The sequence below is a fragment of the Rhinopithecus roxellana genome, chromosome 13 (assembly GCF_007565055.1).
Source record: "Rhinopithecus roxellana isolate Shanxi Qingling chromosome 13, ASM756505v1, whole genome shotgun sequence".
In the NCBI taxonomy this organism is placed as follows: Eukaryota; Metazoa; Chordata; class Mammalia; order Primates; family Cercopithecidae; genus Rhinopithecus; species Rhinopithecus roxellana.
In genome coordinates, this window is record NC_044561.1 from 84,899,880 (window position 1) to 84,917,794 (window position 17,915).

General features: G+C 40.5%; 1 protein-coding gene across 2 annotated transcripts; it reads left to right on the top strand.

Moving 5' to 3' along the window:
- Positions 1-6,067: 6,067 nt before the first annotated feature.
- Positions 6,068-17,431, top strand: LOC104681000 (zinc finger protein 133). Of its 2 annotated transcripts, none has more exons than XM_030915806.1 (3): positions 6,068-6,213; positions 6,706-6,801; positions 15,512-17,431. In XM_030915806.1, exons 1-3 carry the CDS (start codon positions 6,093-6,095, stop codon positions 17,257-17,259), a joined length of 1,965 nt encoding a protein of 654 aa, XP_030771666.1. In that variant the 5' UTR covers positions 6,068-6,092; the 3' UTR covers positions 17,260-17,431. The 2 variants fall into 2 exon arrangements, with proteins under 2 accessions (XP_030771666.1, XP_030771667.1); XM_030915807.1 differs by having other exon boundaries at positions 6,075-6,213; positions 15,515-17,431.
- The last annotated feature ends 484 nt before the right edge of the window (positions 17,432-17,915 follow it).

Genomic DNA, 17,915 nt, shown 5'->3' on the forward strand with positions numbered 1-17,915 from the left:
AATATTAACAAGAGTCTTTCAGGTTGAAATGAAAGGACATTAGACAGTTACATGAAGCCATATGAAAAAATTAAGTTCTCCATTAAAAATTAATACACAGGCCAGGCGCGGTGGCTGAAGCCTGTAATCCCAGCACTTTGGGAGGCCAAGATGGGCGGATCACGAGGTCAGGAGATCGAGACCATCCTGGCTAACACGGTGAAACTCCTTCTCTACTAAAAAATACAAAAAACCTAGCCGGGCGAGGTGGCGGGCGCCTGCAGTCCCAGCTACTCGGGAGGCTGAGGCAGGAGAATGGCATAAACCCGGGAGGCGAAGCTTGCAGTGAGCTGAGATCCAGCCACTGCACTGCAGCCTGGATGGCAGAGCGAGACTCCATCCCCCCCAAAAAAACAAAAACAAAAAACAAAAAACAAAAAAATTAATACACAGGTAGTAATATAAACTTGTATTACTGTAACTGTGCTTTGTAACTTCACTTTTTGTTCTCTATATGAGACTTAGGAGACCACTGCATTTAAAAAAAATAATCTATGTTTTTGACCACACAGTGCATAAAGATGTAATTTTGTGACGTCAATAATGAGTTGGAGATGGAGCTGTATAGGAACACAGTTTTTATATGCTATTGAAGTTAAGCTGATGAGTTCAAATTTGAGTTTTTAAAGTTTAGGATGTTAAATGTAATCCCCTTGGTTACCACAAAGAAAATAGCTGTAGGATGTAGAGAAATGCAAATGAGATGGGAATTTAAAAGTTGCGTTAAAAAAACAACAAAGAAAAAAGGACAGTAATACAGGAAATGAAGAATAAAAGACTGTAGGACATGTAGAAAACAAAAAGCAAAATTGCAGAAATCAGTCCCTCCTTATCAGTAATTATTTTATGTGTAAATGCTTTAAACTCTAAAACAATTTGGCATAGTGGATTTTAAAAAAAATGATCTAACTGTATGCTGTCTACAAGAGACTCACTTTATATCCAAAGGCACAAATAGTTTCAAAGTAAAAGAATGGAAAAAGATGTTTCATGCACATAGTAACCAAAGAGAGTAGGAGTGGCTACATTAATACCAGAAAAAATAGACTTTAAATTGAAAAAGGTTACAAGAGATCAGGAAGACATTAATACAAAAGATTTAATACAGCAAGAAGATATAACAATTATACACATACACCTCATAACAGACCCATAAAATACATAAAGAAAATGGACAGCATTATAGGGAGAAGTAGAGTTTTATAATAATAATTGGAGATTTCATGTACCCCACTCTAAATAATAGATAGAACAATAAGAAAGACAATAAGTAAAGAAATAGAAGATTTGAACAAGGCATAAACCAAATAGATATAATAGACATATTCCAAACATTGTACCCAACAGAAAGAGGATACACGTTCTTCTCAAGTACACATGGGGCATTTTGCAGGATAGATGACATGTTAGGCCACAAATTAAGACTGATACCCTAAAAAGTGTCTTCTACCGCAACAAGGTGGAGCTTGAAACGAATAACTGAAAGAAAATTTAAAAATTCACAAACGTGAAAATTAAAGAACATACTCTTAAACCAGTAGGTAGAGGAAGAAACTATAAGGGAAATTAGACCTTACTTAGAGTCAAGTGAAAACAAAAACACAACATAGGAAAACTTATGAGATGAAGTAAAGTGCTAGGAGGGAAATTTTTAGCTGAAATAGATTAGAAAGCAAAATCTCCAAAGAACAACCTAATTTTACAACTTAGGGAACTAGAAAAAGAAGAACAAACTAAACCTAAAGCTAGCAGAAGGAAGGAAATAATAAACACTAGAGCAGAGTCAAATAAAATAGTGAATAGAAGGATAATCGCAGAAAGCAACAAAACTTAAACTTGGTTCTTCGAAAAGATTAAATAAATTGACAAACCTTTAGCTTTATTGACTAAGAAAATAAGAAAAATTACTAAAATCAGAAATGAAAGTGAGGACATTGCTATTGTTTCTACAGAAGTAAAAAGGACTGTACAAGAGTACTATGAATTGTGTGCCAACAAATCGATGACCTAGATGAAGTGGACAAATTATTAGAATGCAATACCTATCAAGACTGAACCATGAGGAAATCGAAATTTTGAGTAAGTGTATGATTAGTGAGGAGATTGAATCAGTAATTAAAACCATCCTGACAAAGAATCAGGGCCTCCTGGACCTGATGATTTTGCTGGTGAATTCTGCCAAACGTTTAGAGAACTAATACTAGTTCTTCTCAAAGTTCTCCAAAAATACTGAAGAGGAGGGAACACTGCCTGACTCATTCTGTGAGGCCAGCATTACTCTGATACCAAAACCAGACAGACACTACAAGAAAATTACATCCTTTATGAACATTGTTGCAAAAAAAATTCAGCAAAATACTAGCAAACTGAATTCAACAGCATTTGAAAAGAATTATACACCATGACCAAGTGGAATTTATTCCTGAAATGCAGGATTGTTCAACATACAGAAATCAATGGGTATATGGCTGGGCACGGTGGCTCACGCCTGTAATCCCAGCACTTTGGGGGACCGAGGTGGGTAGATCACCTGAGGTCAGGAGTTCGAGACCAGCCTGGCCAACATGGTGAAACCACATCGCTACTAAAAATACAAAAAAATTAGCCGGGAATGGTGGCACGTGCCTGTAATCTTAGCTACTCAGGAGGCTGAGGCAGGAGAATTGCTTGAACCCAGGAAGCAGAGGTTACAGTGAACTGACATCGTGCCACTGCACTCCAGCCTGGGCAACAAGAGCAAAAACTCTGTCCCCCCCCCCAAAAAAATCAATGCATATAAAATATCACGTTAACAGATGAAACAAACAAACAAAAAAACACATGGTCATCTCAATGCAGAAAAGTGTTTGACAGAATTTAGCACCCTTTTATAGAAAATAACTAGAAATAGAAGGAAACCACTATATAATAAGGCCATATATGAAAATCTCACAGCTAACATACTCCATGGTGAAAGACTCAAGGCTCCAACGTCAGCAATAAGGCAGCAAGGCCCACTTTTGCCACTTATAGCCAACAGAGTATTGGAAGTGTTAGCCAGAGAAAATAAGCAAGAAAAAGAAACAAATGCCATTTGAACGAGAAAAAGTGAAGTTATCTCAGTTTCAGGTGGTATGATCTTAAATGTAGAAGACCCTAAAGACTAAACACACACAAACCTATTAGAACTAATATATGAAGTCAACACACAGAAATCAGTAGCATATCTATGCACTAACGGTGAACAATCCTAACAGAAAATGAGGAAAACAGTTTCATTTAAAATAGCATCAAAAAGAAGAAAATGCTTAGGAATTAACCAAGGAGATGAAAGACATACACTGAAAACTACAAAATACTGCTGTAAGAAAGAAGATGTAAATAAATGGAAAGACATCACGTGTTTATAGACTGGAAAACAATTTTTTTTTTGAGACAGAGTTTGGTCTTTTGCCCAGGCTGGAGTGCAGTGGCACGATCTTGGGTTACTGCAACCTCCATCCCCCAGGTTCAAGCGATTATCCTGCCTCAGCCTCCCGAGTAGCTGGGATTATAGGCGCTGCCACTACACCTGGCTAATTTTTGTATTTTTAGTAGAAACGGGGTTTCACCACGTTGGCCAGGCTGGTCTTGAACTCCTGACCTCAGGTGATCCACCTGCCTCGGCCTCCCAAAGTGCTGGGGTTACAGGTGTGAGCCACTGCGCCCGGCCGTTAAAATGTTAAAATAATAATACTAGTCAAACCAATCTACAGAGTCAATGTAATCCCTATAAAAAAAATTTTTTTTTAAGAAATAGAAAAATTCATCTTAAACTTGATATGGAATCTCAGTGGACGCTGAATACTTAAAACAATCATGAAAAAGAACCAAGTTGGAGGATTTACAGTTCCTGATTTCAGAATTCACTACAAAACAACAGTAACCCAAACTGTGGTACTGCCATAAAAACAGACTTATAGACTAATAGAAGAGAATAGAGAGCCCAGAAATAAACCCTTGCATATATGGTCAAATGATTTTTGACAAGAGTGCCAAGACCATTCAATATGAAAAAGACTATACTCTAGAAACACTGTTGGGCAAACTGTATATTTATATGCTGAAGAATGAAGTTGAACCCTTACCTAACACCATATATGCAAATTAACTGAAAATGGATCGAAGACCTAAACATAAATGTGAAAACTATAAAATTTGTAGGTGAAAACATAGGCGAACATCTTTATAACATTGGATTTGGTGATGATTTCTTGGAAATGACACCAAAACATAGGCAATAAAAGAAAAGAATAGCGAACTTGGACTTCATCAAAATTTAAAACTTTCATTCATCAAAGGAAGGGAATATATTTGCAAGTCACATATCTGATAAGGGATTACTATTTAGAATATATAAACTCCTACAGCTTTACGACAATAAAAGAACACTCCAGCTTAAAAATGGACAAAGGATTTGAACAGTCATTTTTGCAAAGATATACATGTGGCTAATAAGCACCTGAAAAGATGTTCACTATCGCTCACATTAAGAAAATACAAATGAAGACCACAATGAGATACCACCTTATACCCATTTGTCTGGCTATTACTATAAAAAAAACCCCCAAAACTAGAAGGCAGTAAGTGTTGACAAGGATGTGGAGAAAATAGAACCCTTGTGCATTACTGGTGGGAATGCAAAATGGTGCAGCTGCTGTGGAAAACAGTATGGTGGTTTCTATAGAATTGCTGTTTGATCCAGTAATTCCACTTTTGAGTGTATGCCCAAAAGAACTGAAGGGACTCCAACAAATATTTATACAACCATGTGCATGGAAGAATAGCCAGAAGCTAGAAACAAACCAAATGTCTATTAACAGATGCATAAACAAAATGTAGTATATACACACAATGGAGTATTATTTAGTCTTAACAAGGAAGTAAATTCTATGTGCATGCTTCTACATGGCTAAATCTTGAAGACATGCTAAGTGAAATAAGTCAGACACAAAAGGACATATATGATTCCACTTATTGTAGCCACATAGAATAACCACATATATAATGGAGACAGAAAGCAAAATGGTCACTGCCAGGATCTAGGGGGAGGAAAGAATGGGAAGTTACTGTTTAATAGTTGGTGTTTCAGTGTGAGGTGATGAAGAAGTTCTGGATTCTACCAGTAGGTGGCTTTTATTCCTCCTAGGGAGCCCTCCCTGCCTACATTTTGGCTTTGTCTTCCTTTGCTCATAATGTTCTTGTCCCTGCTCCCCACATGCCTCATCTGTAGTTCCTAGCACTTTCTTCTTCCCTTGATTCCAACCCATTCTCCAAGACCAAGTTGCCAGACCCTGTCTTAGAAAACCCTTTCTAATCTCTATTCCCGTTTGTCCTCCATTTGGAAATAGTGCTAAGAAAATTAAAACAATAAAACTGGGCAGGGGCATGAGAATAGGGTGCAAAGATGAATTTTTGGACTGTGGCCAAGAAGCTCCATGGTGAGCACTCACAGTCTGTGTCTGGAAGTTTAATGAACTGTTCTCTACATTTCACAGGTAAGAAAACTGGGATACTAGTTGGTGGCGGAGGTGGGTCTGAAACCCAGGCACCATGATTCCAGTACTTCACTACTCTCTGCTTGTGACCATCAGGCCCGAGAAAGCCAAGCCATAGGATTTTGAGGAATTACTGAGTTAGAGTGGATTATTTGATCTTTTAAATTCTTCAAACTCAGAAAATCTGTTGTCCTTTATTGTTGCTTACATTTTATATGTTGCTTGCTCTTCTGTCTGCCTAGATTTAAAGTTCCCAAAATGTAGGGACTCCACTTTGTGCACATATACCCTGTATGGCCCCCCAGGACCTTGACTGTATGGGTTCACAAATGCCACTGGCTGGATAGAGATTTAAAAGTATTTAAAAGATAGGGATTTAAAAGTCTTGGAACACATGGCACCAGGGTCACTGTCAAAGGCAGGGATCTTGATATCTCACCTGCCTCCCCCATGGCAGCCTTCTTCCTGCCCCTCACCCAGCCATAGGCAAGGCTGGCTTCTGAGTGAGCAGAGCTCGGTTTTGTGTTACAGGCACACATGGCATTCAGGGATGTGGCTGTGGATTTCACCCAGGATGAGTGGAGGCTGCTGAGCCCTGCTCAAAGGACTCTGTACAGAGAGGTGATGCTGGAGAACTACAGCAACCTGGTCTCACTGGGTAAGCCTGATATCTGTCAGGATTCCCATTCTTATTGCTGGGAATTTTAGGCTATGCTTGAAGCAGCCATCTTGCTTTGTTACTTGACCTTTGGGTTGGACTAAAAAGCAACGACATTTTATTCCTGTTTTCCCGGGGAGGGTCTGATTTTGCAGAGTTGAAAATGAGTAGATTTGTTGTGTGTGTACATATGTGTGTTGTGTGTGCTGCTCTGCATTTCTAGCCCTTTTTTCTCAGACTGGGGTTCTCATCCTATGTTAACTTGTTTTAAATGAGAGGGGGTGTTCATCTACCTGGCATGGAATAGAATCAGTGTACTCTCATCTGAGTTCGCTGCCCACTCATCCCTTCCATTTCTGAGAGCCCCACCCACCCCTTCCAACTCAGGGCTTTGTACTACCTCTGAAGTTTCCTAGGCTATTTGGCTCTGAGTTCTTGAATGGGCTCTTGAGCCCATAACCTAGTTACCTTATTTTCTTTTCCTGTGAGCAGGAATTTCATTTTCTAAACCAGAACTCATCACCCAGCTGGAGCAAGGGAAAGAGACCTGGAGAGAGGAGAAAAACTGTTCAGCGGCTACCTGTCCAGGTGAGTGGGAAAACATTGGGTGAATGAGACATGAGCTCAGCAGCTCAGGACTGGGGGAGAGGGGGCATTGCTCAGGTGCTGGGGAGGAAAGTTGTTCCCCTGACCTCCTGGGCTGCTGTTTAGATTGCCTGACACGGCCTCCCTTCCAGATCTCCATCTTCATTCGAGTATGGATGGGGCTTTCCTGGTGTCTCTTGTCTCCTTCCTCCACTAGGAAGCTGTTTTTCCTCCCACTGCGTTTCTCCTCTCTGGCTCACTCAGTTCTCTTTCATAGTTATGGGCTTCTTTCTCTTGTTACTGTTTTTAAAAAAGATCATCAAGAATAGGGAAATAACTGTGGCCTAAAGAAAGAAGGCAAACCCAGTGGAAGGAAGAAATGTAAAAAGCCAATAGAGAAATTGAAATGGAATTCTAAAAAGACTGTGAGCTATTCAAGAATGGCTTTTACATTTTATAATGTTATATAACTATCTATATAATATCCTTAATTTTGGCTCTTAACCATCAAAGCCTGAACTATTTACTATCTTTAAGTTTGCTGGCCCGTGCTCTACGGGAGTATAATACATAGCCTTAACTTTTTAATTCTCGTAATACTTAATCTGGGTAAAATATAAAATGGAAGAGCATTGCAACTGCACAATTCCAATCACCCCCTCCTCCCAACATCCTTTGTGCTATAGTTGTCATTTGTATTATACACTCCTTATTACAATGTTAAAATGTTTGTTTTAAATACTCACATGGATTTGTTTTCTACCATGTATTTTTTTAATTAAGGGAAAAAATAGTCTTTAACTCATCCAGGTAATTTATCATTTTCTATTTTTTTTTGTTTGAAAATCTGAGTTCACCTTTCGTATTATTTCTCTTGAACCGTAAGGACTTCATCTGGCACTTCTCATGGTGCCGGTGGCGATGTATTCTCTATTGCTTTCTGAAAGTGTCTTTATTTTGCCTTCATTCTTGAAGTGTATCTTCACTAGATGTAGAATTCTACACTGGTTATTTTTTCAGCACTTTAAAGATAACATTCCATTGTTCTGCCTGCCACTGTTTCTAATGGAGAAGTCACCATGAACATAATTTACCTTTATTTCCTTGGCTACTTTTCGCCGGACTTTTGGTGTTCAGCAGTTTCACAGTGATGCGACTGCCTTAAGTACATTCTTCCTTTACATGTTTTTATCTTCCTGATTCTCTCTGTCCCCTTTTGGGACTATAGGCACATATATATTAGTCCTTTTTATATAATCCCACAGGTTATAGATCCTTTGCGTATTTTTAAATCTTTTTTTCTCTCTGTTCTTTAGACTGGATGATTTCTGTTCGTCGGTCTTCAGGTTTACTGTTTCATTTGTCATTTCCAATATGCTAAGCTCTGGCCAGTGAATCCTTCATTTCACTTATTTTTCAGTTCTGCAATTTCCATTCACTTTTACTACACTTTCCTTTGTGGTGAGATTTCCTATCTGTTCACTAAATATAATCAAATTTTACTGTATCTTCTTTAAATCAGACACTAAGTGGATACCTTATTAAGTGAAAAAATTATAGGACTTTGTATATTACGCAGTTGAGTTTGCTGTTAAACAGAGAAGTGTATGAAAGAGTATATATCCATGTGTTTATGTGAACATAGAAGTCTGTTGTTACTTATCATTACTAGTGGTTACACCATTACTAGTGGTTACCTCTGTGGGGATAGAATTGGGGAGGGTTGGACAAGGAGCTGCTGAGAATTTTTCATCCTACTTTGCATTATTTTTAAAAGACAGAGGCATAGATAACTTTAAGAAACTATATATGTGTTTTAATTTTTAAAATTCTTTTGACAATTTTATAAATGTTTGCACAGAAGTATATATTTTCTTTTTCTGGGTAAGAAATTTTCTCCTCTTGTTTTTATTAAATTGATTAATTCTGTCTTCGAGTTGAGGGACTGTAGCATACATAATATAAATTGTTGCTGTTTTTCAACTAGCTTGTATCCTTACCGTTCATCTGTTAGAAGGAATCCTAAAACTCTCCACAGTCCTTGTAATTTATATCAACTTCTCCATTTATTTCTAAGTTTTTGTGTTTTATTTTACTTTATTGTTCTATTAGGTATATAAAGGTTCAGGATATTTTTATCTTACTCATTAATGAAGTTTTTAATACTGAAATTCTCTTAGTTCCATGAGCTATTCTTTCCTTGAACTTCCTCTTTATTTCTTTTTAGTCTTAGCATTTCTCTTTAGTCTTTTTAGTCTTTCTTGTGCATACTTTTGGTGTTTTGTTGTTCATCCTTTTATTTTAAAATGAGAACAATATCATTTGGGTGTTTTGCTTTTAAGCAGCAGCATGTGGCTGGTGTTGCATTTGCTGTCAAACCAAGTGGTGCTAACTTTTAGTAGGGACTTTGGTCTCTCCTGTTTACTTAATAACTGATAAATTTCATGAGACTTGCTCAGGGGTTGACTGAGGCCGGTGAGTCGGTGTTTTACTACAGCGCTAGGAAAGAAGGAAGGTCAGGGCAAAGGAGTAAAACATCTGTTTTAGTCGCCTTGGGCCGCCATGACAAAATAACATGGACCAGGTGGCTTAAACAACAGAAATTCATTTAGTTATAGTTCTGGAAGCTAGAAGTTCAAGACCTAGTTGTCAGCAGGTTTGGTTGCTCTGAGGCCTCACTCCTGAACTTACAGATGGCTGCCTTCCCACTGTGTCCTCACATGGCCCTTTCTGTATGCTCACACATCTTGGTTGTCTCTTCCTCTTCTTAAAAGGACACCAGCCCCGTTGGATTAGGGCCCACCCTTACGACCTCATTTAACCTCAATTACCTCTTTAAAGGCCCTGTCTCCAAATACAGTCACATTAGCGGTTACAGCTTCAACATAAGAATTTGTGGGGAACACAACTCAGCCCGTAACAGCATCCTTGTGAGAGCACCATAGTGGTTTCATAGACTCTCCACTGAATCTATAGTTCCACAAAAGGTCAGTTGGATATATAAGTCCATTGGATCTCAGTTGTATGAAGGAGTAAAGTATGATGGTGTATAAGCTGAAAGGTCATGGATTGGAGCCCCAAATAAGGTCAGGAACCAATGTGCCCATGATGCTTGAGCAAAGTGAGTCAGAAGATAGAAGAAAAGGCTGTGTCAGAGAAGGGAATGTGCACAGGAGAGAATGTGAAGATTGTGCAGTGTCTGTGAACAGCATTCACAGTACAGGTGAGGTCAGTGTTGCTAAGAAGTTGGAGTCTTAGCCAGAGGCTCAGCCCTGTGGAGCACCCTGAGAGTGCTGACAGGTACTGGTGTGGAGAGGATGTGAGGCTGATGGGTGATGAAATATTCAAGGCAATATGTGAAACCAGGAGGCCTGTGGATGATCCTAAAAGGAGTATGGTAGGTACTGGTGTGGAAGCCACATTACAAAACAAGGACATTCATCCCACTCTGTAATGCTTGAGATATAAGAGGAAGAAGCTGTCTATCTACTTGAGGGAATCTTACAGAAATCTTCCTTTCAAGGGACAATGGAGATAGGTCTAGCCAAGGACATGGAGGGAATGTTGGACAGAGAAGGAGAGGATATAGGGGCATTATCTGACCTGTGTGTTCGTTTTAGAATTGGCAGGTGGAGGCTGGGAAAATGCTGTACACCCTAACCTTTGTACATTTACACAAATATGTGTTTTTCTCAACCTGAAAAGTATAGAATTACGGAAACATTTGTATTAATAACACGTAGCTTACCTATCATTGTCTTAAAGTAAAACCTGTCTTTTTTGTCTCTTGTTTTTAATCCTTGTTTTAATTTAAAGAAAAACAGCAGCTCTCACAACGATGTTGAGCACATTAAAAAAAATGCTATACAATCCAAGGAGCAAGTCATTGTGGTTGCCCAGGAAGCTGTCTTGGAAACCTAAAATATATGTGTAACGGGAAGAAGACTGTTCTAGATGTAAAATACATCTTAACAGTTTCATTATTCTATATTTGGGACTTGGATTTAAGACAGGCAATACCAGAATCCTCAAAATAGGCTAGTTACAAGAAAAGCATTGAATTTTCTTGGCTGTTTCATTGATCAGAATGCTAATTCAATAAATGTAACAGAGTCATTTGCAACAACATGGATGAACCTGGAGGATGTTATGTTAAGTGAAATAAGCCAGTCACAGACGACAAATACCACACAATCTTACTTATATGTGCAGTCTAAAAAGGTTGGACTCATAGAAGCAGAGAATAGAATGGTGGTTACGAGGGGATGGGAGTGGTTGGGGAAGATGTTGGTCAGAGGATTATCACATAGAAGGAATAAGTTTAAGAGATCTATTGTATAACATGATGACCACAGTTAATAACAATATATTGTGTTCTTGAAAATCACTAAGAGTAGATTTTAGGTGTTTTCACCACAAAAAATGATAGGTATGTGAGGTGATGCATATGTTAATTAGCTCAATTTAGCCATGTCACAATGTATATGTATTTCAAAATGTACACAATGAATATATACATTTTTTATTTGTCAATTTAAAAATTAATTAGTTTTTTAAAAGTAACAGGAGTTACTATAATTATGAAGAATTATATACCCTCCTGAAGTGAATAATCCTTGTTATTTAAATTGACCAAGAAGCCTGGTAAGAGGCAACACAGAAGCATAAGAATGAGAATTAAAGCCAGGAGCTGTGGCTTGCATCTGTATTCCTAGCTACTCAGGAGGCTGAGGGAGACCAAGGCAGGAGGATCACTTGAGGCCAGGAGTTCAAGACCAGCCTGGGCAATGTAACAAGACTCTGTCTCTAAAAATTTTTTTATTATTAGCCAGGATGAGATGGTTTGTGCTTGTAGTCCCAGCTACTCAGGAAGCTGAGGAAGGAGGATTGCTTGAGCCCAGGAGTTTGGGCTGCGTGATCTATGATTGTACTACTGCATTTCAGCCTGGGCCACAGAGTGAGATCCTATCTGTAAAAAATTTAAAAAATAAAGAATGAGAAATTGAAAATCTGGTGAAGTAAAAATAGAGCTTGTATTTCTAAGTTGAGTATACAGAAGACAAAAATTAGTTATTTTTCATATGGAGGACAGAAATATACCAAGTTATAATTCTTTTTTACTTACCAGTATTATTGTCAAGTTTAAGCTTTCTTTTCTGTTTATTGGCAAGCTAAATAATTGTACATGTTTTTAAGCATATATAGTGTTGATAGGTGGTATTTAAAGTTTTAAGTTTCGGTTTCAAATAATTAACATAAGGCTGATCTCATTAGTTTAGGCAAAAATACAAGTAAAATTATTGCATGGGAACACTTTATAGTTTTGTTTTTGAATTTTTTAACAAAAATATTTATTCTTATAATGATTTCCTAACAGAGATCTTAGAAATTGAAAAACAACATAATCAGTCTTAAGTTAAAAATTGCCTGAAAAATATGCCATTTCTGGTATTTACTTTGTGTAAAGTAATTATACATTCACATAATTTCTGGCACTGTCTGTAAATTATAAGATACTAGTTGGACACATATATCTACATTTGCCTAATCTTAAATATTTAGGAATGCAATATACTGATTTTTAAAATCAGTGTAGGTTGAGTATCCCTTATCCAAAATGCTTAGGACCATAAGTGTTTCAGATTTTGGGGGGTTTTTTTGTTTGTTTGGTGGGTTGGTTTGCATTTTGGAATATTACCAACTACATAATGAGATACCTTGGGTATAGGACCCTAGTCTAAACAGGAATTTCATTTATGTTTTGTGTACACCTCATACATATGGCCTGAAGGTAATTATATTTTTCCTTTAAGGATGCTGAATAAACTGAGTTTTATGTGCCTGTGTTTTGACTGCGGCCTGTCACATGAGATCAGCTGTGGAGTTTTCAACTTGTGGCTGCATGTTGGTGCTTAAAGGTTTTCAAATGTTTGAACTTTGCAGATTAGGGATGCTGAACCTATATATTAGTCTTGGAAGTTTAGATTAAACTTTCTTTGAGAAAGCCTACATATCAGAACTAAGTTTTATATCACTAGAATATTATGCTAATGTTATATTTACACTGATAAAGTAAGGGAAAAGAAATTGCATGTGTCTAATTTACAGGCTTCATCTTATTTTGAAATATTGATTCCACCCTTTACAGTTACATACCAGCTAGTAAGGTCGTTGACATACTGTGGTCTATAAGCCCTGAGTGCCTCACATTTCTTTCTTGTAGTGTGACCTAATAACCAAGGTGCCTGGCTTAATTCACAGCTAAACTTTTTTCTTCAGAGCCAGAGCTTCAGCTGCAGCAAGAAAGATTTCCTGCAGAAACTGGCATATTTAAATCATTAGGAGTTCAATTTTCAATTTTATTATTTATTTATTTATTTAATCTTGAGACAGACTCTTGCTCTGTTGCCCAGGCGGGAATGCGGTGGCACAATCTCAGCTCACTGCAACCTCCGCCACGCAGGTTCAAGCACCTGCCTCAGCCTCCTGGGTAGCTGGGATTACAGGTGTGCACCACCACACCCAGCTAGTTTTTATATTTTTAGTAGAGACAGGGTTTCACCATGTTGGCCAGGCTGGTCTCAAACTCCTGACCTCAAGTGATCCACTCGACTCAACCTCCCAAAGTGCTGGGATTACAGGCGTGAGCCACCACGCCTGGCCTGATTTTTTTTTAATTTTGTTATTCTCGAGTTTTTAAATTTTAAATTTGTGTCAGTACCCATTAGTCTCTACAAACCTATCAGTACAGGAGTACCTTAGATTTAAAATACTTTATAAGCAAATTAATTAACCTGGTAATATTTTGTGTTAAAATTTCTCCTCAGACTAAATATTCCTAGTGTATACACAGAATGGCAGATTTGGTGACCAACTGAAAAAATTGACTAATGGAGAATTAAAGTTTTGTTTTTCTTCTGTCACTCCATATAAATGTTAAAACCATGTTGAATTGAGATATATCTGAAGGCGCTTCTATAATTCTGAAATGCATTTTGTGTAAATAAAAGCCTGCCACTTTACAAATAGGCACAGCACTTAGGGCTGTAATAAGCCGACATACCAGAAGTGTTGGTTCTTATAAGGGTGGGTGGGAGGTATTACCTGTGTCAAAATCATAGTCACTGTGCTTAACTCAGGACAGACACAGGAGTTCCTTTTGCTGCTGAAAGACCTACTTACCCATGACTGTGCCCTAACATGTATGAAGGTAAGCCAAGGAGATATGAGCGGTTGCTTCCTTCTCCTGTCATATTCAAGAGAAACAAAACAGCCAATAAATCAAATTTGACAACAACCCAACTCAAGTTTCCATAATCTCAAGGAAGTTGCTGGCCAGAAATAGAAACACAAAATCAGTTATGAGTTGTGGAACCTCAGACAACCTAGATTAAACCAAAACACTTAGTGAGAACTCAGTGAAAGCAGCTAGGATTTACTGCTGAGAAAGGGACCTGACCACCGGGCACCTGTCCTGAGTACAAGGGCTGGAAGAGCAAGCTTTCTCTGCAGGAGCTCCTCAGCACTGGCGTGGGGAGAGGGTGGCATCAGGTTAGATTGTTGGTTCCCCCTTCTGTCATCAAAGCCTGAGGTAAAGGCCACCAGAGCTACTGAAAGGAGAAAAGTTGAGCTTATTTGCTGGCCAGGCAATGAAACACGGAAGGGAAGACATTCACTGAGGCAGTTTGCTGAGTAGGAAGAGTCAGGAATTTTTAAGTATTAGGAAAAGGTGGTTCTGCTCATTGTAATTAGGATTGAAAAGTAACGTTTTGTGTAGCATGGAATAATTCTGGAATGTGGTTGTGTACACAGTTTTAATAAGCTTGATTGTTCATTGGTCAAGAAAAAAGCATTCGGGTACATCCATTGAGGTCTCTACCTGGTTACTCTTATTGCCTGGTCATTGATTGCCTTCAGCTGACTAGACCCTGTTGTGATAAAACAATATAATCAATGTTGACATCTCCTACACAAGAGGTACTATAAGTAGAAATTTCTTCTTTTACACTGATTTTTGGGGAACCTTTTATTTATACTAATTATGGAAATGGGTTGGGGGTGCTAGGAGGGAGCATCCTTTAAGTCACTGGGGGCCTAGGCTCTGTGTTGTCTGTTGCTGAAAGCCTACTGCCTCCTAGAAATTCTGGCATAGAGTAATCTAACCAATCTTTTTTGAGTGGGGAGACAGCAGTTCGGATGTGTCACATACTGTTTCACCAGCCTCTCATGCTCCTCCCTGTACCAGGGCTTCTGTTCACTCCAAATAACTGCTTTCTCAATCCATCCCCCTGTCCTCATAGGGAAATAAGGAAGGATGTTTCCACATGGGTCCTAGTGTTAGACATCTTTCCGTCAAAGAAAAAAGTACTTGTGGACGTGATTTATCTCAGTGTGGGTGGTTGTGAGTTAGAAGATAATTCATTGTATTGAAGGTGAAGGGGAACTGTTCCATACTGGCCCTATTTACACACCCAAAAATGCCAGGGATGCTTGTATAGTCTGATAGGTAGAACAGGTCTTACCAGTGGGTTTTCTAGATTGCAATGGAAGACGTAAGAAGTAGTGGTAGGCTGGAGAGTAGGCCATGTAAAGGAAGTCCCAATTGGATGGCACTTAAGGCATAAGTGTTTTGAAAGCTAGGGGATCTGACTAAGCTGATTGCTCAGGCTGCCCACTGAGAACTCAGTTGTGACTCACACTTTTCTCTCTGCAGCAGATCCAGAGCCAGAACTCTACCTCGGTCCTTTCTGCCCTCCTGGTTTCTCCAGTCAGAAATTCCCCATGCAGCATGTGCTGTGTAATCATCCCCCCTGGATCTTCACATGCTTGTGTGCAGAAGGTGACGTCCAGCCTGGGGATCCGGGCCCAGGGGATGAGCAGAAGCAGCAACAAGCCTCTGAGGGGAGACCCTGGAATGATCAAGCAGAAGGTCCCGGGGGAGAAGGCGCCAGGCCTTTGTTTGGAAGAACAAAGAAAAGGACTCTGGGAGCGTTGTCCAGGCCACCCCAGAGGCAGCCAGTCACCTCTCGGAACAGCCTCAGAGGGGTGGAGTTAGAAGCCAGCCCAGCTCCGACGGGAAACCCTGAGGAAACAGACAAATTGCTGAAGAGGATAGAAGTCTTAGGATTTGGAACAGTCAACTGTGGAGAGTGTGGACTGAGCTTCAGCAAGATGACAAACCTGCTCAGTCACCAGCGGATACACTCAGGGGAGAAGCCCTACGTGTGCGGGGTATGTGAGAAGGGCTTCAGCCTAAAGAAGAGCCTCGCCAGACACCAGAAGGCGCACTCGGGGGAGAAGCCGATAGTGTGCAGCGAATGTGGACGAGGCTTTAACAGGAAGTCAACGCTAATCATACACGAGCGGACACACTCCGGCGAGAAACCTTACATGTGCAGTGAGTGTGGGCGAGGCTTCAGCCAGAAGTCAAACCTTATCATACACCAGAGGACACACTCCGGGGAAAAGCCTTACGTGTGCCGGGAGTGCGGCAAAGGTTTCAGCCAGAAGTCGGCTGTCGTGAGACACCAGAGGACACACTTGGAGGAGAAGACCATCGTGTGCAGTGACTGCGGTCTGGGCTTCAGCGACAGGTCAAACCTCATCTCCCACCAGAGGACGCACTCTGGGGAGAAGCCCTACGCCTGCAAGGAGTGTGGGCGATGCTTCAGGCAGAGGACCACCCTTGTCAATCACCAGAGGACACACTCAAAGGAGAAGCCCTACGTGTGCGGGGTGTGTGGGCACAGTTTCAGCCAGAATTCAACCCTCATCTCTCACAGGCGGACGCACACCGGGGAGAAGCCGTATGTGTGTGGGGTGTGCGGGCGAGGCTTTAGTCTCAAGTCACACCTCAACAGACACCAGAACATACACTCAGGGGAGAAGCCCATTGTGTGCAAGGACTGTGGCCGGGGCTTCAGCCAGCAATCCAACCTCATCAGACACCAGAGGACGCACTCAGGGGAGAAGCCCATGGTGTGTGGGGAGTGTGGGCGAGGCTTCAGCCAGAAGTCAAACCTTGTTGCACACCAGAGGACGCACTCAGGGGAGAGGCCGTATGTGTGCCGGGAGTGCGGGCGAGGCTTTAGCCACCAGGCCGGTCTCATCAGGCACAAGCGGAAGCACTCGAGGGAGAAGCCCTACATGTGCAGGCAGTGTGGACTGGGCTTTGGCAATAAGTCAGCTCTAATCACACACAAGCGGGCTCACTTGGAAGAGAAGCCTTGTGTGTGCAGAGAGTGTGGCCAAGGCTTTCTCCAAAAGTCACACCTCACCTTACATCAAATGGCACACAAGGGGGAGAAGCCGTATGTGTGCAAGACGTGTGGGCAGGCCTTCAGCTTCAAGTCTCACCTCAGCAGACACAGGAAGACCAAGTCTGTCCACCACAGACGGCCACTGCATCCTGACCCTGAGCCGTGTGCGGGGCAACCTTCCGATTCCTTATACTCTCTCTGAAGCAAAGATGGGGACAAGGACTAACAGTCAGAATGTTGACACTTTGATGAAATAGAGAAATGCATTCTGTAAGTGGTCAAAGGACATTTAACTGTTTACTTTCCCCACACTAAGTCTTCTCCATGTTTTGTGGCCTTCGGTTGTAATAAACGTGGCTTCTTTATACATCTGTCACTGTGCCTGTGTCCTTCATTCACTCATCTATAACAGGGATAAGGAATGATACAGACATCTGAAACCCTTAAGGCCACTATTCCACAGGAATTCATTTCCTCAGAAAACAAGAGCCAAATCATTTGTAGATTTATTGGAAAGACTGGTCCTTTGTATGGGGAGAGAATCTAGGAACTATGTAAAGAGATTTCACAGGAAGGGAGGGGATCTTCCAGAAAATGTGACTTCCTCTAGTCCTGCTCCATCTGCAGCTACCCCCATCCCTTGGCTCTGACAGACCCCTTTCCTGCTTCTCTCCTCCCAGCTTTTAAACATCTCTGTTGTTGCCTTTGCCCCTGACTACCTTTGTTGCATTTCTCAGACTTTTGTAGTCCCTGGTCCTTCCATCGGGGGCCCTCTCACCAGTACATTGTCCTCAGCACTCCAGTCCCAGGACCTGGTCTTGCAGCTGTGACCAAGCAGAGCCTTGGATCTCAGTTACA